Consider the following 26,351-nt stretch of genomic DNA (forward strand, 5'->3'; position numbering starts at 1 on the left):
CATTTTTCCCCCTGCGGTCCATGACCAAAATTACACAGAGTCCTAGCTATTTTCTCCCTGTTTGAATTGTGTCCTGCATTCTTGCATCCCAGCGGTGTATTTAAAGGACCGCTTCCTTTCTTTAATTAGCTCAGCCCAGTAATTAGCTGGGAGATATTGTTTATTTCAATTATAAGGGTTTGAAAGCTTTTATAGAACGGATGATAGCAGACCTGTACTTTACAGCTTCAATCAGCGAACGGCTAACGGTGCCACGTCTAACGGGTCAAAGGGGGTCAAGCTGCAGAGCTGCTGTTCTCTGGACACCCGAGCATGGAGAAGGTCACAGAAAACAGCTTGTAACTTAGTTTTATTTGCTTCCAGAAGTAGTTTGAAGTACTGAGGTCATATATAAAGCATATCTAAGAGGCCTTAGGAGGTTTTTATCTGCTGCTTCCAGTTATCAGCGGCCTCTGGTTGGCTGGAGGTCCTGCCTACAGCAGGTGGATTTTCTTTAGTGCTCACCTGGCAGCCCTCTGCGCGAAACCATGATCTCACACTGCAAAAAATATAAATCTAAGTCATTTTTTCTTTAATTGAGGAGGAAAGGGAGATATCTTGCCAATGGAACAAGTCAATTTATATTTAAAATGAGAAAAAACTATTACTTTGTCTTATTTTAAGTGCATATTATCTAATTATTTTATCTTAAGAGTAAAAATACTCATTCAATTGGCAGATCATCTTATTCACCTGTTCAAATTAAGGGTAAATACACTTTATTTAAGACATTTTTACTCATTACCATATAATGCAGAGCAGTTAATGTTCACTTTTCTGTGATTGAACTAATCTGACGGCTTCGATACGATAACGGATAAAGATATCCATATTTGGGCTAAAAAAAGCTGCTTTTCTCTTCCAGTGAGGGCTGGATCAGAAGCACCTGGGGATTGATGTGTTGGAAGCTGAAAATATCCTCTATACACTGCAAAAATCTAAAATAAGTGTGTAAGTGAGAAACTTCGCCAATGGAACAAGACAATTTGCACTTAAATTGAGAAAAAAACATTTGCATTGTCTTATTTTAAGTGCATTTTATCTAATTATTTTATTTTAAGAGTAAAAATTCTCAATCCATTGGCAAATCATCTTATTTACCTACTTAAATTGAGGGCAAATACATTGAATTTAAGACACTTTTACTTATTTCTAGATCATTTTTGCAGTGATGTAAAAAAAGAATTCATTTACACTGCAAAAACCATCTAGAATTAAGTAAAAAAATTCTTAAATTGAGTGTACTTGCTCTTAATTTGAGTAGATAAATAAGATAATTTGCCAATGGAATTAGTTTTTTTACTCCTAAAACAAGAGAATTATATAATATGCACTTGAAATAAGACAAAGCAACTTTTTTTTTCTTATTTTAAATGTAAATTGTCTTGTTCCATTGGCAAAGTATCTCAATTACCTCCTCAATTCAATAAAAAATGCATTTAGTTTAAGCAAAAATAACTCATTTAGATTTCCATTTTTTGTACTGTATACTGTAAAATGTGCATGAGAGTGACTGGGATTGATGTAAGATCAGGAGCCTCATCAGTTTTGACCCCAGTATTTATTTTTTGAGATCCATTAAATTATTTTTACTATGGATGTTCTCTGTCAGCTGCTTGTCCTACAAATTGTAACATTAAAAGGTTGGATCGTCACAGAATGAGTCATGTGACCCAAAGCGCTGCTTTATGACAGTCTGAGCCCCCCTTAAACACCAGAGCTAACTAAGCTAAAAGCTGCTGTTAGCCTAATAAACCTGATCAGACATCATTTCCCCCCATTTTAATGAGACATAACCACACATGAAACAGTTATGCTTTATTTTCTTTTACTTTTATTCAAAGCGCTTTGGGATAAGCAGTGATGTGCACAATAAATATGATTTAATATTATTGTTATTTAGGTTTAATAATGATCAGTATTACCTCCATCTCCATGGCTTAGAACCTCATCTTTCTTTGAAGTTCGCTCTCAAACTGCCTGTAGAACTCGCAATACTATTTGAATGGGCAGGAACGGTCCATTTACACTGCAAAAATGATCTAGAAATAAGTGAAAATTTCTTAAATTAAGTGTATTTACCCTTAATTTGAGCAGGTAAATAAGATAATTTGCCAATGGAATGAATATTTTTACTCTCAAAATAAGATAATTAGATAATATGCACTTGAAATAAGACAATGAAATTCTGTTTTTTCTTATTCTGAATGCAAATTGTCCATTGGCAAAGTCTCTCACTTACCTCCTCAATTCAAGAACAAATTCACTTATTTTAAGAAAATATGACATATTTAGATTTAGATTTTTTCCAGTGTATGGAGCAAACTCTGTCGATCACCTGCAATATGGCCAACAGTTACACATACCAAAACTTTTTTTACTCGCAATTTAGTGCCTTTTATTTTGGAATCTTTGAAGTTCAGGCCTTTGCAACTACTTCAGCATATTTATTTACGTTAACACGACTGTTTGATGTTAGCGGGGTGACATGAAGCAACCAAATCTGCTTCAATTAATTTTTTCAGAGATACACGCTGGAAAAAAGATCTAGAAATAAGTAAACATTTCTTAAATGATGTGTAGTTACCCTTAATTTGAGTAGGTAAATAAGATAGTTTGCCAATAGAATTAGTATTTTTACTCTTAAAATAAAATAATTAGACAAAATGCACTGGAAATAAGACAATGCAATTGTTTTTTTTGTTTTTTTAAATGTAAATTGTCTTGTTCTATTGGCAAAATGTCTCCCCCCACACCAGCTCCACTTTGGACTAAGATAATTTCTGGGAACCTAAAATATAATCTCCTCCTGTCGTATTACCCTCAGTGATTCTTAAATTGCTTTAGTGAGGAGTGCTTTTTATTTGTACCTTCATCTATTCATGCTGTTAAATTAAAACACACATGTTCTCGCCCATCCAGGCATCAGAACCCGACTTCTCCTCTCTATATCTATGTTAATTACAACATGGCAGCTCAAAGGGATTCATTACAGTTTTTTCTGAATGCTTAAGCGCTAATCGTGATTCATGTAGCACAATTTCTAAAACTATTAATACGTATAGCAAAACCACTCACCGAGTTTGCAAAACTAAAAGCACAAACACTGCATTGCACTCAGTTTGCAATTTTGTAACACACATTTTGCAAAACTGTAGGCACAATTCACTGCACAACACTCTATTACCAAATTTCCAACACACTCCTAGTAAAATCATACACATGTATGGCTATCATTAACACTATTTTGCCAACTGTCTGGCACACTTTCACATGTGAAAACTGTTTTAGATAATTAGTTCACTTTGCAATCAGCCTAAGCACTATAAATAATAATAATTGATAATGACACCATCTTTCAAAATAGGCAATAAGCATTTCTTCATGAAGTCGTGTACTTGCACGCCATAGAATAAGAATGAAACAAATTTACAGAGTTCCTTTCGAGAGAAACACAGAACATGTAAAGCAACTGTGATATGACTATGTGCAGGTAAGCTATAGTGTCAATGGTTCTGAATTTGGAAGTGCATACTGTAGTGCTGTGCATGGGCCTGATGTGATGCATTTGTTTTGTCTTATCCAGAGAGTGATGGAACTAGAAGCAGATGCCATGGGACATGAGCTACTTTTTGTAGATGAAGCTGGTTTTAACCTCAGTAAAACCAGGAGACGTGACAGAAACATTATTGGACATAACCAATACATAACATAACCATGTGTGCAGCTATAAGCCAAAATGGTGTTGTTCACCATCATGCAACCATAGGCCCATACAGCTCTGCACACATTATTGCATTCCTGGACACCTTACATGACATGCTCACTGTTCAGAGACCAGAGCATACCCGATATGTCATCATATGGGACAATGTTAATTTCCATAGGGCTGCCTTGGTCCGCAACTGGTTTACAGACCACCCATTCTTCATGGCACTCAACCTGCCTCCATACTCTCCATTCTTAAATCCCATCGAGGAGTTCTTCTCTGCCTGGCGCTGGAAAGTGTACGACCGTCATCCTCATCAACAGGTAGCCCTTTTACAGGCAATGGAGGGGGCATGTGGAGATATTGACCAGGCATCATGTCAGGCCTGCATACGGCATTCAAGGAGATAATTTCCCCGGTGCCTTGGACTGGAGGATATCGCATGCGATGTGGACGAAATTTTGTGGCCGGACCCAGAAAGACGACATGATGTAGGCTGATTGTTTTTTTTGTTTTTTGTGAAATTACTATTTTGTGTTCTGACTTTGTCTTGGTTTTGATGAGTGTGAATAAACAGCGATACTTGAAATTTGGAACCTTATATGTTTACATGACACTATGACAAAAGTATGACCTCAAATTGACATCTGTACACAGAGAAAGAGAAAGCCAAATGTGTTTTGTATTCATACCATCAGTGTGTAGTTGGCACATTGTGTGCTTAGTAGATGATGGCTTGTGTTTACTGTCTGATGCGAAAACACAATTTTTACAAAGGTGTGCAGAGTTAATCTAGCTGTGTTCGCTTTTGCAAGAGAACTGCAATGTTTTGATAATTAGGTGAAAGGTTTTCTTATTTGTGTGTAGAGTTTTGCAAAAATAGCCAATAGTTACAAAAAATGTGCTTAAGCAATCAGAAAAAACTGTAATAACTTAATCTGAAGGAAGCACTAAAACAGACCCATATTCAGTCAATCTCGCACGTTTTGATAAATTTGTCTGCGCTACAGGGTTTCCCTCTACGGAAGAGGATTAGGGCCACTGGAAAAAAAAAAAAGTTAACAGATTTTTTCTCAGAATTCTGGCTTTAATCTCAGAATTCTGACTTTAATCTCAGAATTCTGATTTTTATCTCAGAATTCTGGCTTTAATCTCAGAATTCTGACTTTTTTCTCAGAATTCTGGCTTTAATCTCAGAATTCTGGCTTTAATCTCGGAATTCTGACTTTTTTCTCAGAATTCTGACTTTAATCTCAGAATTCTGGCTTTAATCTCGGAATTCTGACTTTTTTCTCAGAATTCTGACAGCTACCAAACATGTTAGCATCAAGCCATAGCCATGTCTGTTTTAGAGACTAGCTCTCTTGTTTTAATGACCTTCTGCTCCTCCATTAATGAGGGGACCCCTCGGGCACGTAAAAAGTTGCCTAATTCCGTCATTTTCCACCAATGTGTCACTGGCTCTCTCAAACAACTCACATCTTTGTCAGTGAAGCTGAGTGCTCCACATCTTTTCCTTCATGGTGCCCATCTACATTAAGATCCAAAATTCTGAGATTAAAGTCAGAATTCTGAAAAAAAAGTCAGAATTCTGAGAAAAAAAGTCAGAATTCTGAGAAAAAAAGTCAGAATTCTGAGATTAAAGTCAGAATTCTGAGATTAAAGTCAGAATTCTGAGATTAAAGTCAGAATTCTGAGATTAAAATCAGAATTCTGAGATTAAAGCCAGAATTCTGAGATTAAAGTCAGAATTCTGAGATTAAAGCCAGAATTCTGAGATTAAAGCCAGAATTCTGAGATTAAAGTCAGAATTCTGAGATTAAAGCCAGAATTCTGAGATTAAAGCCAGAATTCTGAGATTAAAGTCAGAATTCTGAGATTAAAGCCAGAATTCTGAGATTAAAGTCAGAATTCTGAGATTAAAGCCAGAATTCTGAGAAAAAAAGTCAGAATTCTGAGATTAAAGTCAGAATTCTGAGATTAAAGCCAGAATTCTGAGAAAAAAAGTCAGAATTCTGAGATTAAAGTCAGAATTCTGAGATTAAAATCAGAATTCTGAGATTAAAGCCAGAATTCTGAGATTAAAGTCAGAATTCTGAGATTAAAGCCAGAATTCTGAGATTAAAGCCAGAATTCTGAGATTAAAGTCAGAATTCTGAGATTAAAGCCAGAATTCTGAGATTAAAGCCAGAATTCTGAGAAAAAAAGTCAGAATTCTAAGATTAAAGTCAGAATTCTGAGATTAAAGCCAGAATTCTGAGAAAAAAAGTCAGAATTCTGAGATTAAAGTCAGAATTCTGAGATTAAAGCCAGAATTCTGAGAAAAAAAGTCAGAATTCTGAGATTAAAGTCAGAATTCTGAGATTAAAGTCAGAATTCTGAGATTAAAGCCAGAATTCTGAGAAAAAAAGTCAGAATTCTGAGATTAAAGCCAGAATTCTGAGATTAAAGTCAGAATTCTGAGATTAAAGCCAGAATTCTGAGATTAAAGCCAGAATTCTGAGATTAAAGTCAGAATTCTGAGATTAAAGTCAGAATTCTGAGATTAAAGCCAGAACTCTGAGATTAAAGTCAGAATTCTGAGATTAAAGCCAGAATTCTGAGATTAAAGTTAGAATTCCGAGAAAAAAGTCAGAATTCCGAGATTAAAGCCAGAATTCTGAGATTAAAGTCAGAATTCTGAGATTAAAGCCAGAATTCTGAGATTAAAGTCAGAATTCCGAGAAAAAAGTCAGAATTCCGAGAAAAAAGTCAGAATTCCGAGATTAAAGCCAGAATTCTGAGATTAAAGTCAGAATTCTGAGATTAAAGTCAGAATTCTGAGATTAAAGTCAGAATTCTGAGATTAAAGCCAGAATTCTGAGAAAAAAAGTCAGAATTCTGAGATTAAAGTCAGAATTCTGAGATTAAAGTCAGAATTCTGAGATTAAAGTCAGAATTCTGAGATTAAAGCCAGAATTCTGAGATTAAAGTCAGAATTCTGAGATTAAAGTCAGAATTCTGAGATTAAAGCCAGAACTCTGAGATTAAAGTCAGAATTCTGAGATTAAAGCCAGAATTCTGAGATTAAAGTTAGAATTCCGAGAAAAAAGTCAGAATTCCGAGATTAAAGCCAGAATTCTGAGATTAAAGTCAGAATTCTGAGATTAAAGCCAGAATTCTGAGATTAAAGTCAGAATTCCGAGAAAAAAGTCAGAATTCCGAGAAAAAAGTCAGAATTCCGAGATTAAAGCCAGAATTCTGAGATTAAAGTCAGAATTCTGAGATTAAAGTCAGAATTCTGAGATTAAAGTCAGAATTCTGAGATTAAAGCCAGAATTCTGAGATTAATGCCAGAATTCTGAGATTAAAGTCAGAATTCTGAGATTAAAGCCAGAATTCTGAGATTAAAGTCAGAATTCTGAGATTAAAGCCAGAATTCTGAAAATAAAAAGTCAGAATTCTTTTTTCCCATGTTAAACTGTAATAAAACTTAAAAATCAGTTAACAATTATTATTATTTTTTTTAGTGGCCCTAATCCTCTTCCGTATCCCTCAGAGTGTGCCAGGGCTTTAACCTTTTAAAGAGTCCAGACCGCCTCACCACTACGTCCCACCGTGGTGTGGGACAGTGGGATCAGTGTGGAACAAGCGTAAGTGTGTGCACGCATGCAGCCGTGCGTGCAGACCCGTGTGGGCGCTGATGAGAGGAGTCAGAGACATGAGTGTGCGTTTGTTCAGAGGGCCACACTCAGACATGAGCCAAGCCACCAGTCGGCCACATGAAAAAGCTCGTCTCTGGAGATGGAATTTTAATGTGGAAATGAGAACAATAATTCCTACTTCTAAAACGTGCTGGAGAAGCGCAGCCCATTGATGGGGGCAGACTTGAGAATGATGGATCAATTATTAATGCAAGCCGCGGTGGTGTGTGTTTGCATGCGAGCCGGTGTGCGTCCGCCGCTCTGCTCGCCGTCCTGGGCCCTCCCTGAGTTTCTGTTTGTCTGTTTATTCATCCGTTCGCTTCCACCTAACTTGGCTTTAGTTTCATGTTCGGATGTGCAGACACCGCATGTTGGCAGGCGGATGAAGCTGTCTGTACGTGTGAAGCGGAAACAAGAAGGGATGCAGAACAATATTCCAACATTTTCTCTTTTCATGTCAAATTTCTCCTGAATTGTGCAAAGATAAGACATAAACCCTAATAATAAATGAACAGTATTTAAAGCAGTTTATCTGACTGTGCATGCGGTTCAGTTTTTCTGTTGGACTTTCTGCCTCTTCCCTTGGAGGTCTTGGGTTCTTCTTGCGTTCCTCTGGACCCTGAGGGGGAGCGGCCCATTCTGTGCAGGCGGTTTTAACGAAGCTTCCTCTGAATGGCCAAATAATGAAGAACACAGCTCGACTGAGTGGAAACACGGATAAACCCGAGCGGTAAACACAAAAGGAGAGAACACAGGAGAAAAATAGAAAACGGGAGGGCAAGACCAGGGGTGGGGGTGCAGGTTTAACAAACAGGAGATGAGGGGAGGCTTCTCAGGACCCGTCTGGATCTCATTTAGAGGACAGTAATGCGATTAGCTTTGTTTATTTTTCACAGCTCCAGCCAGTCCCACGAAGAAGCCTGACTCTGCTTTCCAGAAGAAGCTGAAATGTCTGTGAAGACCACAGCCGTACTTTGCTCTGCCCTGAATTTAGAACTATACAGTCAAACAAAAGGAATCCTTGGCTGCCATAAGAAGTGTGTGCATTTCACCCTAAGCTGATGGTGGAACATGGCGTTGTCTGTATCATGATGAGGGGGATGCTTAAGGGCTGGTTATACTCCTGCAGTAATGTGTCGCAGTTATTTTCAATTAATGCCCAATTTGGATCTGGTCTGCGCTATGCTATTCCACGCCACAACGCAAGACAGACAATCACGAACTAGCTAGGACTGTGGGCGTCCGTGTGTCGGTTTGAGGAGCTCGTTCGCCGTCTACAACCCCTCGTCCAACGCAAGACGACACACAGTTAACCCGTGATTTTTCCCCAAATGCTGCGTTCACATCGGACGCAGCAGGCGCGGCAGAAGCAGCGAGTTTACATGCAAAGTCAATGGTTGACGCGCGTCAGGGCGCAGCAAAAGGTCCCGCAAATGCGCTGTTGCTCGAGATGGAAAAATTTAACTTTTGCTGCTCGACGCGCCGCATCAACCAATCAGTGAAGCTGATCTGGGAGCTTGCAGGGAGACGGACACATCGCTGATGATACTCCTCTGAAACAGTTTATTAAGGCCTAAATTAGCTTAAAATGCTTAAATTATCCTGGTGCCTGCAGTTTGGATTATGTACATGAAAACCACCTACCAGCCGCAAGGAGGCGACCCGGCCAGAGGCTGCTGTCGAATGGGATTCCTACTGACAGCGCGCCGCCGGTATGTGGGGTTCTGAGCGGCTCCGACAGAAATAATATTGGAAGGCATGATGATAATCTGGATAAACTGACTGCACTGATGAAGTTTTCAGGTGGATTTTCTCACTTAAAAACATATTAAAACTACTTTATTCCCACTGATCACAGCAAATATAGCTGCAACAGACACACTTTTGCACCGCGTAGCCAGAGCAGCAAAGCTGCTTCAGCGGCGCGTCAGAGCTAAACTGGTACAAGCAGCAAAAAGGAAACAGCAGACGCGATGTTGCTGCTCCTGCTGCGTCCGGGTGGAACGCAGCAAAAGACTGGCCGTGGCGCTGCATGTTTTAAGCTCCGGGTGCAAACCAACAGTCAGTCGCACAGAGCTACAAACTAGCGTCCTGCACCGTGCCTGGGATAGTGTCCGAGGTGAGCCAGGCGTTGTGGACGGAGCTACAGCCAGAGGTTCTGCCATTAGATACCACACAGGAAATATGCATAGTGTATGCAGATGTAGAATTGACCAATCAGAGGCCTCCTGTCTGCGGGCACCTACAATTTTGGGGAGGTGCACCAGAGCGCCTGCGGAATGGGGTGGGGTGGGGTAGCATATCTGCATTAACTACGACACACAAACAGACGACCTGGTTTTTGAGGATAAACCAACCTTTAATCAATAAGTAGTCCCAAGTTTTGGTTTGGTAGATCCATTAAATCAGAGAAGCTGCATACATATGCAGGCCACACTTTTCAGATGGAAAGAAACAACGTTCCCTTTAAGATGATTCCTTACTTTATAAGAACTTCTGTCACATTTAAGGAAGTCAGATACTGTGAAGTTTGATGCTTTGAGATGACAAAAAGTATAAAAAGCTTGAGGGTTTGGGATATTTTTGAAAAACTGGATGCATTTCCCCTTGATCTCCAACTTTTTCCAACCATCATTTGACCAAACGGAGCAAAACACATTTAAATATATCTGCTGTAAAGGTAGTAAATAGGAGAGGTTTCTGTTTCGTGTCTGATTAGGTGGACTTTAAGGACTAGATGCATTAGCTGAAACCTATTAATGTGCCTTATGGCTAAAGGTATGGTGTAATAAGAACATCTAAATATGTGCACTGCAAAAAATGGAAATCTGTATGAGTTATTTTTGCTTAAATTGAGTGAATTTTGTCTTGAATTGAGGAGATAAGTGAGACACCTTGCCAATGGAACAAGACAATTTACACTTAAAATAAGAAAAAAACAATTGCTTTGTCTTATTTCAAGTGAATATTATCTAATTGTCTTATTTTAGGAGTAGAAATACTCATACCATTGGCAAATCGCCTTATTTACCTACTAAAATTAAGGGTAAATGCACTTATTTTAAGAAATTTTGTACTTATTTCTAGATGGTTTTTGCAGTGTGTGTTTTTGAGAGGATCTGAAACAAAGGAGATCTCTAGTTGGTTTAAGGTTAAACTGCAAAAAATTGAAATCTAAATAAGCCATTTTTTCTTGCAATAAGTGCATTTTTTTTTGGATTGAGGAGGTAAAAGAGACATTTTGCCAATGGAACAAGACAATTTACACTTACAATAAGAAAACACAATTGCATTGTCTTATTTCAGGTGCATTTTATCTAATTTTCTTATTTTAAGAGCAAAAATACTCATTCCATTGGCAAACTATCTCATTTACCTACTCAAATTAAGGGTAAATACACTTAATTTAAGACATTTCTACTTATTTTTAGATCCTTTTTCCAGTGCAATTAAGACATTTTGACAGTGGATCAAGACGATTTACATTTAAATTAAGAAAGCACAATTGCGTTGTCTTATTTAAAGTGCATATTATCTAATTATCTTATTTTAAGTCTAACAATACTCATTCCATTGGCAAATTATCTCATTTACCTACTCAAATTCATGGTAAATACACTTAATTTAACGCATTTTTTCTCATTTTTAGATGGTTTTTGCAGTGTATCCCCTGACCCCTGTTAAAAAAGTCAGCAGTCTCAAAAATCCAGAGAAATGCTTAGAATTTCAGACCATAAACAGAACGTAAATCAGGATATATTTGTGTGAAAAACTCATTTTTTAAACTTTCTGTGTGCTTCTCCAGAGCCTGAAAATGCTTCTTCCACGCTAAATGGGTTTTATGGGCATTCTTTAATCAGGATGGCAGCAGTAATTATTCTTAGCGCTCAAAGAAAAAGATGGCTGCCCATTAACCACAGTTATTTAACTGCCGCCTTTAAGCTGCACTGACAACTCCAGTTTTAAACTGGAATAGACAACAGCTGGATGTGCTGCTAAGCTTCCTTCAGGTCTCAGTCTGACCTGCAGCATTTTATCCAGATTCCATGTGAAAGATTCTGCAGTGGGAGGAAAACAAAGATAATCTGAAAATATCCTGAATATTTGATATCATAAAAGAACGGGGTAGAGTGTTGATGAACAGCAAGGATGAGATTATACAGGTGCTGGTCATAAAATTAGAATATCATGAAAAAGTAGATTGATTTCAGTAATTCCATTTAAAAAGTGAAACTTGTATATTATATTCATACATTACATACAAACTCATATATTTCAGATGTTTATTTTGTTTAATTTTGATGATTACAAATGACAACAAATGAAAATCTCAAATTCATCATATCAGAAAATTAGCCAACTGAAAAGTATGAACATGAAAAGTATGAGCATGTACAGCACTCAGTATTTAGTTGGGCCTCCTTTGGCCTGTATTACTGCAGCAATGCGGCGTGGCATGGAGTCGATCAGTCTGTGGCACTGCTCAGGTGTTATGATAGCCCAGGTTGCTCTAATAGTGGCTTTTAGCTCTTCTGAATTGTTGGGTCTGGTGTATTGCATCTTCTTCTTCACAATACCCCATAGATTTTCTATGGGGTTAAGGTCAGGAGAGTTTGCTGGCCAATTAAGAACAGGGATACCATGGTCCTTCAACCAGGTACTGGTAGCTTTGGCACTGTGTGCAGGTGCCAAGTCCTGTTGGAAAATGAAATCTGCATCTCCAAAAAGTTGGTCAGCTGCAGGAAGCATGAAGTGCTCTAAAACTTCCTGGTATGTGGCTGCGTTGACCCTGGACCTCAGAAAACACAATGGACCAACACCAGCAGATGACATGGCACCCCAAACCATCACTGACTGTGGAAACTTTACACTGGACTTCAAGCAACGTGGATGAAGTGCCTCTCTTCTTTTCCTCCAGACTCTGGGACCTTGATTTCCAAAGGAAATGCAAAATTTACTTTCATCAGAGAACATGACTTTGGACCACTCACCAGCAGTCCAGTCCTGTTTCTCTTTAGCCCAGGCAAGACGCTTCTGACGCTGTCTGTGGTTCAAGAGTGGCTTGACACAAGGAATGCGACAGCAGAAACCCATGTCTTTCATACGTCTGTGTGTGGTGGTTCTTGAAGCACTCACTCCAGCTGCAGTCCACTCTTTGTGAATCTCCCCCACATTTTTGAATGGGTTTTGTTTCACAATCCTCTCCAGGGTGCGGTTATCTCTCTTGCTTGTACACTTTTTTCGACCACATCTTTTCCTTCCCTTCGCCTCTCTATTAATGTGCTTGGACACTGAGCTCTGTGAACAGCCAGCCTCTTTAGCGATGACCTTTTGTGTCTTGCCCTCCTTGTGCAAGGTGTCGATGGTCGTCTTTTGGACAACTGTCAAGTCAGCAGTCTTCCCCATGATTGTGTAGCCTATAGAACTAGACTGAAAGACCATTTAAAGGCTTTTGCAGGTGGTTTGAGTTAATTAGCTGATTAGAGTGTGGCACCAGGGGCCATCAATTTTGAACCTTTTCACAATATTCTAATTTTCTGATATGATGAATTTGAGATTTTCATTTGTTGTCATTTGTAATCATCAAAATTAAACAAAATAAACATCTGAAATATATGAGTTTGTATGTAATGTATGGATATAATATACAAGTTTCACTTTTTAAATGGAATTACTGAAATCAATCTACTTTTTCCTGATATTCTAATTTTATGACCAGCACCTGTAATCCAAATGGTTTATGCTGACAGACAGCACTGGAAAAATGATCTAGAAAGTAAAGATTTCTTAAATTAAGTGTATTTACCCTTTATTTGAATAGGTAAATGAGATAGTTTGCCAATGGAATGAGTATTTTTACTCTTAAAATAAGATCATTCTATAATATAGACTTGAAATAAGACAATGCAATTGTGTTTTTCTTATTTTGTTCCATTAGCAAAATGTCTCTATTATCTTATCAATTCAGAACAAATGCACTTATTTTAAGATTTAAATGGCTTATCTAGAATTCGATTTTTTTCAATTGAGGCATATACACTGAAAAAAGCATCTAGAAATAAGTCAAAATGTCCTGAATTAAGTGTATTTACCCTTAATTTGAGTAGGTTAATAAGATGATTTGCCAATGGAATGAGTATTTTAACTCTTAGAATAAGATATTTAGATAAAATGCACCTGAAATAAGACAATGCATTTGTGTTTTCTTATTTTAAATGTAAATTGTCTTGTTCCATTGGCAAAGTGTCTCTTTAACCTTCTCAATTCAAGAACAAATGCACTTATTTTAAGAAGAAATGACTTATATAGATTTAGATTTTTTCCAGTGTAAAGACCCGACAGTGTCATCGATCAAGCTGTGCTTCGCTCATGTGCAACAATGCTAACATTACCCATTTTTATTCCGATCGGCCATTTTAGTGCGGCTAAAATCCGATTAACTTTTTTACTTTAATCCAAATATATTTTCAAAATGATCATAAAATGTTGTGCATGAGAAACATAGCTGGGTTTTCCTGTATTCAGCCCGGACCAGCTCCTCTTTCTTTACTAAAGAACAGCATCCCACAGCATGATGCTGCCACCACCATGTTTCATTGTGGGCATACTGTATTTCTGAGATGTGCGGTGTACATTTTTTAACCACACATTTCACTTTACCTTAAGTCATGGAGGTTTTTGTAATTGCATATCCGGGTTGCTCCATCTAGCTCCCCACAGCCTTCTTTTTTTTATCCGAATCTGAAACCAGCTGTAAACAGATCAGGCTGTTGTTTTATGGCCTCTGCAAACCAAACCTTGGACTGTAGTGCCACTCAAGGGTTCTTCTCTTGTCTTCTAGCAGAACGGTGAAGAATCCTCGCAGAAAACGCTCCCTAAAGCTTATGGAAAGCCTTCAGCTGCAGCTGTAGGAGGACTAAAAGATGGGCCACCATGATAATAAACCCTAGAAGTCAGTAACGAGGAGGAAGACGAGTAAATACTGTTGGCAATGGGCCGTTTCTCCCTCCCAGGATGTAATAAAAATGCAACAGTCATTTGCCGGTTTTATTTTTATAAGTAAATCAAAGTCTTTGAAAAGATGACCTGTGGTTCTGCTGGCTCGATTTGAGAAGCTGAATGTGGAACAGAAAAGCTTTTTTTCCCCCCTTCTGTTTTCTATTAGTATCTGCTCATAGCATATTAGGCATGACTGACAAGTTTTGTGGTTATGTTGAGCTCTTGCATCACGTCGGGGAGACATGGGGGTGGCGGTCAAACATTTCTAACACGCTAACTGACATGAACCTCTGGGACTTGAAGGCCACTTGTTTGTGTCATGATTCTTGTTAGGCAGCACATGTTCTTCTGCATTTAACTTAATTGGAAGACCTGCCAGCCATAAAATCTGGGTGGTAATATCTGACAGAAGGTTTAAATTAGTAGGAATGTCAAAGTTCTTGTTTCTAGTTATACTTTATTGTTTTGTTTTCCTGTCCTTTAGGCCATTAAATTTCAGTTGTTGCTGAAATTGTCAAAAGAATCAGCTGAGAGATTTGAAGTCCTCTACTCAGAGAAAAATCACTACATGTGTTCGATTACAAAAAAGTAAAAAAAGAAAACAATCCACTGGACTTTGGTCCCTCCATTTACCTCAGAGCTAAACCATGATGTTGCTCGTGAAGATGCTCAGTCATCCAGGTCATGGTTAATCCAAAAACGTTAAAAAAAAAATCCACTGGACTTTGTTTCCAAGTTTGAAGACGTTTCTCTTCCATCCAGGAAGCTTTTTCAATCCAAAATGTCAGAAATAGCGTTGAGTTCCAGGTTTTATAGAGTAGCCCAACAAAGTCTTGTTTTAGTTTAGAAAACATGCAAATTGAACCAGAGGAAAATGTCTGCACTGGAAAAATCGAAATCTAGATAAGTTGTTTTTTTCTTAAAATAAGTGCTTTTGTTCTTGGATTGAGGAGGTAAAAGATACATTTTGCCAAAGGAACAAGAAAACTCACATTTAAAATAAAAAACACAACTGCATTGTCTTATTTCAAGTGCATTTTATCTTATTTTCTTATTTTAAGAGTAAAAATACTAATTCCATTGGCAAACTATCTCATTTACCTACTCAAATTAAGGGTAAATACACTTCATTTAAAATTTTTTTACTTATTTCTAGATCATTTTTCCAGTGTGCAACCTTAGTTCCAAAGGGGTGGACTCGTTCGTCCGTTTCAATTTGCATGTTTTTGCTGCAAAAAATCAAAATCTAGAGAATTCTTTTTTTCTTAAAATAAGTGCATTTGTTCCTGAATTGAGGAGATAAAAGAGACATTTTTCCAACGGAACAAGACGATTCATATTTAGAATAAGAAAACACAACTGCATTGTCTTATTTGAAGTGAATAATATCTAATTATGTTATTTTAAGAGTCAAAATACTCACTCCATTGGCAAATTATATCATTTGCCTATTCAATTTAAGGGTAAATACACTTCATTTAAGACATATTTACTTATATCTAGTAAATTATTCTGGCTTAAACATGTATATAAATGTTCTCATTATCAGACCATATTGTCCCGAAAGTTAGAAAATGTCTATAAAAGAAAAAATCCTGTCTTAAAATCAGTTTTTTTCATTATCTTCTGCAGGCCAGTTAGTTATACGTCAGCCTGAACACCTAAATTCAGCCAATCATATATCAACGATCATCTGTCAATCAAATGTTTTCGGTCATAGCATCTTGATTCGTATGTCGCAGCTAATATACGCAACGGTTGAAATCAGAATCGTTTCCTTTCCCATTGAGTTGCGTCCCAGTGTTCACGGGGATGGACGTCTGTGTCTTCGGCAGGCGTAGAGCTAACAGAACTGGCAGCGTTGCGAGGCAAGGGCTCAAACATGTACGGCTGGAAGCCTTCTACACCAAACCAAGCTTCTGCCGCCCTGGCGTCCTCTTCCACAACATCTTCGTCCCCGCTTTCCTCCTCTAAATAAAAAATGGATGACGGAGGAGACTCATCCACGACCTCCGACACTAAACTCTCCTCCTCTTGCATGTTTCCGCTGTCCATAGCGTTCCTTGACAGCGTCGTTTCTAAGGCACCAATTTAGTGCTACTTGGTCCCAATGGAATTTCCCATTGGGAACCTAACCTGACTCCACCAGATGGATTTGCTCCGCATATCCATCTGGAAACCTTCCGTTGAAGTGATTTTGGGAAGGGGCGAAAATACTGGTTAGCTGATTGGTCTATGTTGGTGATAGACGGGCCAAATAAACCAATCAGATCAACGAAGCATATGACGTACTAACAGAGCGACGACGAAAACACAACCACAAGCCAGGCTACTCTTGCCTAAACCAGTCGGGAGAAGAGCAAAAACATCTTTTCCTCTGAGAAAAGCCTCCAGAGCAGTGTTTTGCTCTTCTTTCAGTGAAGAAATACTCTGTAATTCCGATAAAACTTGCTCGATAGCCACGCTAACGCTAGTTTCATCGGCTGAAGCCGCCATGTTCTTTAGACTGAACTGTCGCGCTTCTCGTTGCGTCACACCTCAACCCGCCTCAAAGCCAACGCTGATTGGACGTTCGTTTGGTGAACGGCTCCAAATTTTCTTTAACGGAGAGTCTCTAGACTGATTAGCGAGTGAAACCTTGAAAGCTCGCGAGATCAGGATGGTCTCACGAGGCTATTGGGAACCTGCTAGCACTAAGTTGCTAACTGGTTAGCAAGATGCTTCACACAAACCGGCCACAACCAAACTTGCTTGTGAACCTACCACCACAACAATCCCACCCCCTTGATAATCGACCAATCACATTCACTTTATTCACTCATGTAAAGTCGGGCACCACTCTGGAGAATTCGGAAATGCGACGGTTGGAACGGCCTCTTCCCTACGACTTTAAAGTCACAGATTATAATTAAAAATGTCTCCGTACCTTTGCTGATTGTTGTTTTTTTTTTCATTGTGACGCCGCTAATTTTTAATTGGTTACCTCTGGTATAAAACCTGGAACTCAACGCCATTTCTGACATTTTGAATTGAAAAAGCTTGGATAAGAAGAGAAACGTCTTCAAACTTGGAAAAAAGGTCCAGTAGATTGTTTTTTAATATTTTTGGAATGACTTTGACCTGGATGACTGAGAATCTTCACCACCATACTAAATTTGTGCTTTTCACTGAATGGTATAAAAAATGAATACCAGCATGTTTGCCAACAGCAATCAGAGAAGCGTTCGACCGTATTGTTTTCTTCCAAAAACCGTTTAATTTTTAAAAGATTAGCATCTGTGTTCTGTTTGTGTCCAGGCATCATCAAGGTGGGAAGGTGGAACCCTCTGCCCATCCATTTCCTCACCGACGCTCCTGAAGCCACGGTGGCAGACATGCTGATGGAGGTCTACCACATGGTCACGCTCCATATTCAGCTGCAAAGGTCAGATTTACCTGCAAACTGTTGTTGGATTTAAAAAGCATGTGAGGCAGAGCAGAGACTATATGCAGGGGAGGAGGTGGACGTCAGCTGATGTGACTGCAGTGGATTTGAAACACACAGGCTCTGATGGAGATCTATGTGCTATCTATCTGCGTCAGAGGGGCGGGGGAGGGTCCATGCTTTGGGAACTCCTGGTTCCAGAGAAGAAATGAAGCAGCATCCTGATGAACAGATAAAAACAGATAAACTCCACATGAGAGGGTTTTTTTTTCTTCTTTTTCTATTGTTCCACATTCCTGCCAGGCTTGTTTATCTGTGGGACCAAAGCAGGGGCAGGGCTACGCTATGCTCGCAGTCTGACTCATTTATCTAAAGCTAAAATAAAAATACCAAAACTCTATATCAGATGATGCACTGCAAAAATGATATCTAAATAAGTCAGCTTTTCTTAAAATCAGTGGATTTGTTCTTGAATTGAGGAGGTAAATGAGACACTTTGCCAATGGAACAAGACAAGTTAGCTTTAAAATAAGTAAAAAAAATATGCATTGTCTTTTTTCAAGTGCATATTATCTAATTATCTTAAGTAAAAATACTTTTTCCATTGGCAAATTATCTTATTTACCTACTCAAATTGATGGTGAATGCACTTAATTTAAGAGATGTTTACTTATTTTTAGGTTGTTTTTGCAGTGTAAAGCTTTAATCTACGGAGCCCCTCTAATGACATGGTCAAAAAAATTTTTTAATTGTGGCCACGAAGTAGTATTTCATGGCCATGCAATAAGTTTATCGTGCGCACGAAATACTACTTCGTGGCCACGCAATAAGTTTAACGTGCGCACGAAATACTACTTCGTGGCCACGCAATAAGTATAACGTGCGCAGGAAATACTACTTCGTGGCCACGCAATAAGTTTAACGTGCGCACGAAATACTACTTCGTGGCCACGCAATAAGTTTAACAGGCGCATGAAATACTACTTTGTGGCCACGCAATAAGTTTAACGTGCGCACGAAATACTACTTCGTGGCCACGCAATAAGTTTATCGTGCGCATGAAATACTACTTCGTGGCCACGCAATAAGTTTAACGTGCGCACGAAATACTACTTCGTGGCCACTCAATAAGTTTATCGTGCGCACGAAATACTACTTCGTGGCCAAGCAATAAGTTTAACGTGCGCACGAAATACTACTTCGTGGCCAAGCAATAAGTTTAACGTGCGCACGAAATACTACTTCGTGGCCACGCAATAAGTTTGACGTGCGCACGAAATACTTCTTCGTGGCCACGCAATAAGTTTGACGTGTGCACGAAATACTTCTTCGTGGCCACGCAATAAGTATAACGTGCGCACGAAATACTACTTTGTGGCCACGCAATAAGTTTATCGTGCGCACGCAATACTACTTCGTGGCCACGCAATAAGTTTAACGTGCGCACGAAATACTACTTCGTGGCCACGCAATAAGTTTATCGTGCGCACGAAATACTACTTCGTGGCCACGCAAAAAGTATAACGTGCGCACGAAATACTACTTCGTGGCCACGCAATAAGTTTATCGTGCGCACGAAATACTACTTCGTGGCCACGCAATAAGTATAACGTGCGCACGAAATACTACTTCGTGGCCACGCAATAAGTTTAACGTGCGAAATACTTAATAATATTAATATCATTCCTGGACAACTGGGTAAGCAAATCGAGCGCGCCTTCTCTAAGGTCTAAGGCGCGCTCGATTTGCTTACCCAGTCGGTCTCCGCCAGTCACGTGACATTTGTTGCTAAGACACCATTTTAGGTGGAAAAGGCATAGTGTAAACAACCGCAGCATAGCTAAACGAAGGACGAAAGGCCCGTTTACATAGCAGCCTGTCCAAGATAAGTTATTACAGTTAACATAAGCCTGAAAACAGGGGCGGATTTATTGATATTATTAATTATTATTATTAATTAAGTATTTCGTGCGCACATAATACTTATTGCGTGGCCACGAAGTAGTATTTTGTGCGCACGATAAACTTATTGCGTGGCCGCGAAGTAGTATTTCATGCGCACGTTAAACGTATTGCGTGGCCACGAAGTAGTATTTCGTGCGCACGTTAAACTTATTGCGTGGCCACGAAGTAGTATTTTGTGCGCACGTTATACTTATTGCGTGGCCGCGAAATACTACTTCGTGGCCACAATTAAACATTTTTTTTGACCATGTCATCAGAGGGAGTCTGTATTAATCTGCAGGCTCAAACTGCAAAAAAAGGAAATCTTAATCAGTAATTTCTCCTGGAAATAAATGCATCGGTTCTTGAATTGAGAAGGTAAAAGGGAGGTTTTGCCAATGGAACAAGACAATTTACATTTAATTGTCTTATTACAAGTGCATATTATATAATTGTTTTATTTTAAGAGTTAAAATACTCATTACAATCTAATTTACCTACTCAAATTAACGTTAAATATACTTAATTTAAGAAATTTGTACTTATTTCTAGATCATTGCATCCACTGTAAATGGAGCTTCAGCCAATCACTTCCAGGCTTCATGGTTCCTGAGGTCATAGGTCAACCTGGGTCCCATTATTGTGGACTACTTTGCAGCTTCTGTTGTGATTTTACTCTTTTATTATATTTTAGATCCAGATTTTGATTATATTTCAGGTTCTGTTTTAAATGTGAACTATATGGAGCTTTATTGCTGTGATAAACTCAAAAGCTGTAAAAGTACTCAGCTGCTCATGCAGGACGTGTTTTTACTTTAATCTATATTATGCTGCTGAAGTTCTAATTTGGATGGAAACCAGAGTCTCTTTACAAACACAGAGCAAAAGCAAAAAACTTCATATTTATTTTTGTGTTCATTACTTTTATGACCCTTTTTCACCTTTTCACAGGAGTCAGTAGTTTTATCTTTTTACACAAGTATCTACCTTTTCCTTTAGTAAAGAATACGATTACTTTTTTCACCTCTGATAAACACATCATTTGTTTTATTGCGTTACTTATAAAAGTAAATCATTAATTCAAGTTAGAGTTTTGGATTCCCAGTCCTAATTCTTGGTAAAAGGACAGTTTCTGTTTTTTAAGCGCAGGAACACTGTAAAAAATGTCAATCGCAATAAGTCACTGTTTCTTAAGTGCATTTTGTCTTGAATCGAGGAGATAAGTGAGACATTATGCCAGTGGAAAAAGATAATTTACATTTAAAATAAGAAAAACAGAATTGCATTGTCTTATTTCAAGTGCATGTTATGTAATTGTTTTATTTTAAGTGTATAAAATGCTCATTCCATTGGCAGATTATCTTATTTACCTACTCAAATTAAGGGTAAATACACTTAATTTAAGACATTTTTTACTTATTTCCTGATCTTTTATGCTGTGAACTAAAGCTTTGCTGCTGGCGGGTTAAAACTAAGCTGCTCTCTGGTTATTAGGTGTTTTTCTTTCATTAATTTGGTTCCAATCCCCTCTTTCAGTCTGTTTCTGCAGGTTTTTTCTGTGCTAATAAAAGGTAGAACTTAAAGAAATTCTTCCCTCTTCCAAACAAACAGCCCTGCTTTTTTTCTTTTCAAAATTTTTTTTTATTGCAAAGAAAAACTGCAAAAATGATCCAGAAATAAGTAAAAATTTCTTAAAATAAGTGTATTTACCCTTATTTTGAGTAGGTAAATGAGATAGATGGCCAATGGAATGAGTATTTTTACTCTTAAAATAAGATAATTACATAAAATGCACTTGAAATAAGACAATAAAATTGTGTTTCCTTATTTTAGGTGTAAATATTCTTGTTCCATTTGCAAAATGTCTCTTTTATCTCCTCAATCCAAGAAAAAATGCACTTATTTTCAGAAAAATTATTTCCATTTTTTGCAGTGTGGGTCTGACCAGTGAAAATTCCTGCCTATAATCTTCTCTCTGTTAAACGTTGAGCTAATTGATTTATTACTGCATCTACAACGCATGCTAACCATCTGATAGCTTATGGGTTTATGAACATAATTATGTTGCCTGAAGGAGAAGCGATACATTTGATTTCCTGGAGATATTTTCACTAATCAAGAGGAAGTGGATTTATCTTAACGATGTAAAACACATCCCCAATGACTGCTGTGACTGACTGCTTTTTGGATCTATGGAAAGCTGTGAATGACGTATTTTTTGTGCGGTTTTGATTTGCTGTAGCTTTGCGAAGCTGGAAGATCTGCCCTGTGAGCAGTGGAACCACGCCACCGTGAGAAACGCCCTCAAAGAGCTGCTGAAGGAGATGAACCAAAGCACTCTGGCCAAGGAGTGTCCTCTGTCACAGGTAGGAGCAGCTCCCTCTGACCCCCCCCTGCAGGTCCAGGAGGATGCTTTTCATTCTGCATGGGAGGGGGGGTGAATATAGAAGCAACCCAGCAGAGATTATTGGGATTGCTGTAGCGTTTTTATGAAACTATGCCAAGTTGCTGCCTCCTCAGCCAGCTGGTTCCTGCTACAATAAGCTGTGCAATGTGTTTGCATGTTGTGTTTAACGCCATCTTTGGTATGGGGGGGGGGGGGGGGGGGGGGGGTCATTGCATTAATTGTTAGCATATGTGTGTGTGGCTGGAGATTCCCTCTCTGCAGCTCGCTGGCTTGGCTTTCCATGGGTGGCTTCCAGTCATGATTAATGGTTGTCTGTTTCCATCATGTGTGTGTGTGTGTGTGTGTGTGTGTGTGTGTGTGTGTGTGTGTGTGTGTGTGTGTGTGTGTGTGTGTGTGTGTGTGTGTGTGTGGACATGCCATGTGGGTGTTGAGTCAAAGCATTTCATATGGTGTTGGTTATTATTTATCTTTCTCCTCTCTCGTCCCCCTCAGAGCATGATTTCCTCCATAGTGAACAGTTCGTACTATGCCAACGTCTCCACTGCCAAATGTCAGGAGTTTGGTCGTTGGTATAAGAAGTACAAGAAAATCAAAGGTGAGCCCTGGACACTCAGAAAGGTTTTTGTCATCGGCACAAAACACTTGATTTGTTTGGGAAGGTGAATCAAAATAAAAGAGGTGTGGGTCACTAACCAATCCGTCCCGGAAGCACGATCCACAACAGATATTCATCCAGGTGTCCATAAATAATGTCATTATGCCACTAAAATGACTTAACTCTCTATAGAATGCTAATACACATCTTTAAAAAAATGTTTCATGACTTTTGTGAGACAATTTCGATGCTTTTTAAAAAATGTTGTCTGACGTCATCATTGGACGTGCTGAGAGCAGTCCGGTAAATTACGATTAAACCATGTTTATCTGCGTTTTAGTTCTTTCTTTTATTAGATTATGCACTATATACCATAAGGTTAACACGAAAGGAAAACATTAAACTTAAAAAGACTAGATTTATGTTTAAATCCAGAGATGAAAATGTTAGCTCCCAGGAGTAGCGCTGGATCCCATTCCGGTGCAGATCGGGAACAGAGTGATAAAACAGAAAGGATTTAAAGGCATTTATTATCTCAGGAAATACATTATTAACCTTTAACACATTATAGTTTAGTACGTTTACTATTTTGGGGAGGGAAAACATCATTTAGGTCTTTTTAACAAAATAAAATGGAGGGCGACCTGGATGTACACTGGAAAAAACTGAAATCTAGATGAGTAATTATTTCTCAAAATAAGTGAATTTGTTCTTGGATAGAGAAGGTAAGATAGACATTTTGCCAACGGAACAAGACAATTTACACTTAAAATAAGAAAACACAATTGCATTGGCTTATTTCAAGTGCTTATTATCCAATTTTCTTATTTTAAGAGCAAAAATACTTGTTCCATTGGCAAACTATCTCATTTACCAACTCAAAGTAAGGATAAATACATGTGATTTAAGACATTTTTACTTATCTCTAGATCGTTTTTCCAGTGTATATCTGGATGGATCAGGTAGTGACAGTGTGAAAGATTTAAGAAACTGATTTGACTCAAGTGCGAAAAATGGATTCCAGGAAGGAAACTAAGGCTCCTGTCACACCTTTAGGATACATCCAGCGTCTGCCTGACGTCTCAGAATCTCCTAAAACGCTGGCATACGCTGAACTTTCTATGTATTTTTTCTATTCCGGGCGTATGCATAGAGTATTCATAACGATTCAAGAACTTCTGTCCAACCACAGCCTAACTTCTGCATAACGCACGGCAGCGTGATGCCCACACTGCAAAAAATCTAAATCTTGATAAGTCATTTTTTCTTAAAATAAGTGCATTTGTTCTTGAACTGAGGATGTAAAAGGGACATCTTGCCAATGGAACAAGACAATTTAGATTTAAAATAAGAAAACACAATTGCATTGTCTTATTTCAAATGCATGTTATCTAATTATCTTATTTTAAGAGTACAAATACTCATTCCATTGGCAAACTATCTCATTTACCTACTCAAATTAAGGGTAAATACACTTAATTTAAGAAGTTTTTTACTTATTTCTAGATCGTTTTTCCAGTGCAGGAAATGATGAACCAGCCAGTGTCATGCGCACAGAGGCTGCATAAAAAGATTCATTTGATCGCAGTATTAACCTAGCTGCTGTTTACCTCCTGCTCAAAAATTTGAAAAAGAAAGAAAAAGAAATGAAAGAAGGTTATTCAGCATCATGCCTACATGGAAGTGTGTTGGTGGTGGGCGTGAACACAGGGAGGATCCATCACTCACCTTCTGGCTCACCCTATGATGGGGATGAAGTCTGGAGGAGAACTGACGGTTTCCCCCTTTATACCAAAACGCTGCCAATACGCCATTAGGCTTCGAAGCATCCGATGCAGGAACAGTAGATTCTAGAACAGCTTCTTCCCCACCGCCGTTAGTGCTGAATGTTGGGAAACTGTAACCTGTAAACTAAAACATTTGATCACTGCTGCACTTTAACAAATGGAAACGTCTTGAGAGCTGTACTGAACGAAATTTTGTTTTGTTAACACCCTGTTTACAAAATGAGTTATAAAGTTTCTCTAAATCTTTTCCTTTCTTTTTATATTATTTTCTTTATTTCTCTTTTTCAAATTGAGTTTTAAGAATTGAATTTTGTTTTTTGCATTTCACAGATCAGCTTCTCTCTGCTTCTTTCCTCTGCAGAGTCCTGTATGACTCTGCTTTGAGTTTATTCAGTTACGAATAGAAGAAAAAACATCCATACACTTTGTGGCATGTCCTGAAAAAAACACAAAGAAGTAGAGAAAATATCTTTTTTCTTTGCTTTGTTTTTCTTTTTAACCAGGAAACATTTCAAATCCGCCGATTTGCAGATCCCTGTTTTACATAAACTTCTTGTTTCATTTAAGTAATGCGTAGTTCACTGTTTAGCAAGTATTAAAATCAAATCGATAAAAAAAAAACAATCAAAACTTTTGGCCTCCGAGTATTCTCACTCTACATGTTTGCCTCAAAGGGCAAAAACTTTGTCCGGCCCGCTCCAGTTTGTCCAACCTTCCTGTTATCTCTGCTCTCTCCTCATGTTTAATTGTCCCTCCCTGATGTTGAAACCAGCTGCCATTGTGTGAACATCCTTAAGTTAAAGTGCTGCTTTTAACACATCATAGTTTTCTACTTTGATGCATTTAAAGAATCAGATTCTTTGAGTTTTTGAGTTGAGTTTTGTTGGTTTCTGTTTGCAGAAGATGGCAGCACACCTCAGATATTGAAGTTGAATCCATGTTTGCGTTTGTTCAGTGCAGAGCTGCAGCTAAAAGGCAGCAGCAGAAGGTTTATCCACTCGCTCAGGTTATCGCAGCACAAAGCATCTTCATCACATGTCTTCCAAAGCAAACACTGGTGAAACATTTGGTGTTTTTATAGTGGTAATTACTTCAACAGTTAGTTTGTTGAGAATCAGCTGAGATTTTATCAATATTTATGGTAGAATTAACATTTACAGTCAATTCTTTTCACTACAAAAAATTGAAATCTAAATAAATCATTTTTTTCTTAAAATTTGTGCATTTTTCCTTGAATTGAGGAGGTAAGTGAGACACTTTGCCAATGGAACAAGACATTTTACATTTAAAATAAGAAAAAAATGTTTTATTTCAACTGCATATTATCTATTTATCTTATTTTAATAGTAAAATTAGTCATCAAAGATAAATCATCTGATTTAGCTGCTCAAATTAGGGGGAAATACACTTAATTTAAGAAATTTTGACTTATTCCAAAATCGTTTTTGCAGTGTCATTGCAATTGTGCTTTGATTTTTATCTGCACTGCAAAACATGTAAATCTAAATAAGTGATTTTTTTTTTCCTTAAAATAAGTGAATTTGTTCTTAAATTAAGAAGGTAAGTGAGACACTTTGCCAATCAAATAAATTTAAACTAAGAAATAACAACTGCAGTCTCCTATTTCAAGTGCATAATATTTAATTATCTTAAGAGTAAAAATACTAATTACATTGGCAAAATTATATATATATATATATATATATATATATATATATATATATATATATATATATATATATATATATATATATATATATATAT

The 26,351-nt window shown here is 37.9% G+C and overlaps 1 protein-coding gene across 3 annotated transcripts in view; it reads left to right on the forward strand.

Annotated features, from left to right (window-relative positions):
* The window catches only part of satb2 (SATB homeobox 2), a 117,643-nt gene that overhangs the window by 51,557 nt on the left and 39,735 nt on the right, over positions 1-26,351 (forward strand). For all 3 annotated transcript variants that reach the window (XM_038301954.1, XM_038301955.1, XM_038301956.1), the window contains 3 exons: positions 17,728-17,854; positions 22,041-22,164; positions 22,698-22,800. In XM_038301954.1, the coding sequence (XP_038157882.1) occupies positions 17,728-17,854; positions 22,041-22,164; positions 22,698-22,800 (354 nt within the window). The remainder of the gene's footprint in view (positions 1-17,727; positions 17,855-22,040; positions 22,165-22,697; positions 22,801-26,351) is intronic.

The sequence above is a fragment of the Cyprinodon tularosa genome, unplaced genomic scaffold, assembly GCF_016077235.1.
Source record: "Cyprinodon tularosa strain WSP-4 unplaced genomic scaffold, ASM1607723v1 ctg479, whole genome shotgun sequence".
NCBI classification, from domain to species: domain Eukaryota; kingdom Metazoa; phylum Chordata; class Actinopteri; order Cyprinodontiformes; family Cyprinodontidae; genus Cyprinodon; species Cyprinodon tularosa.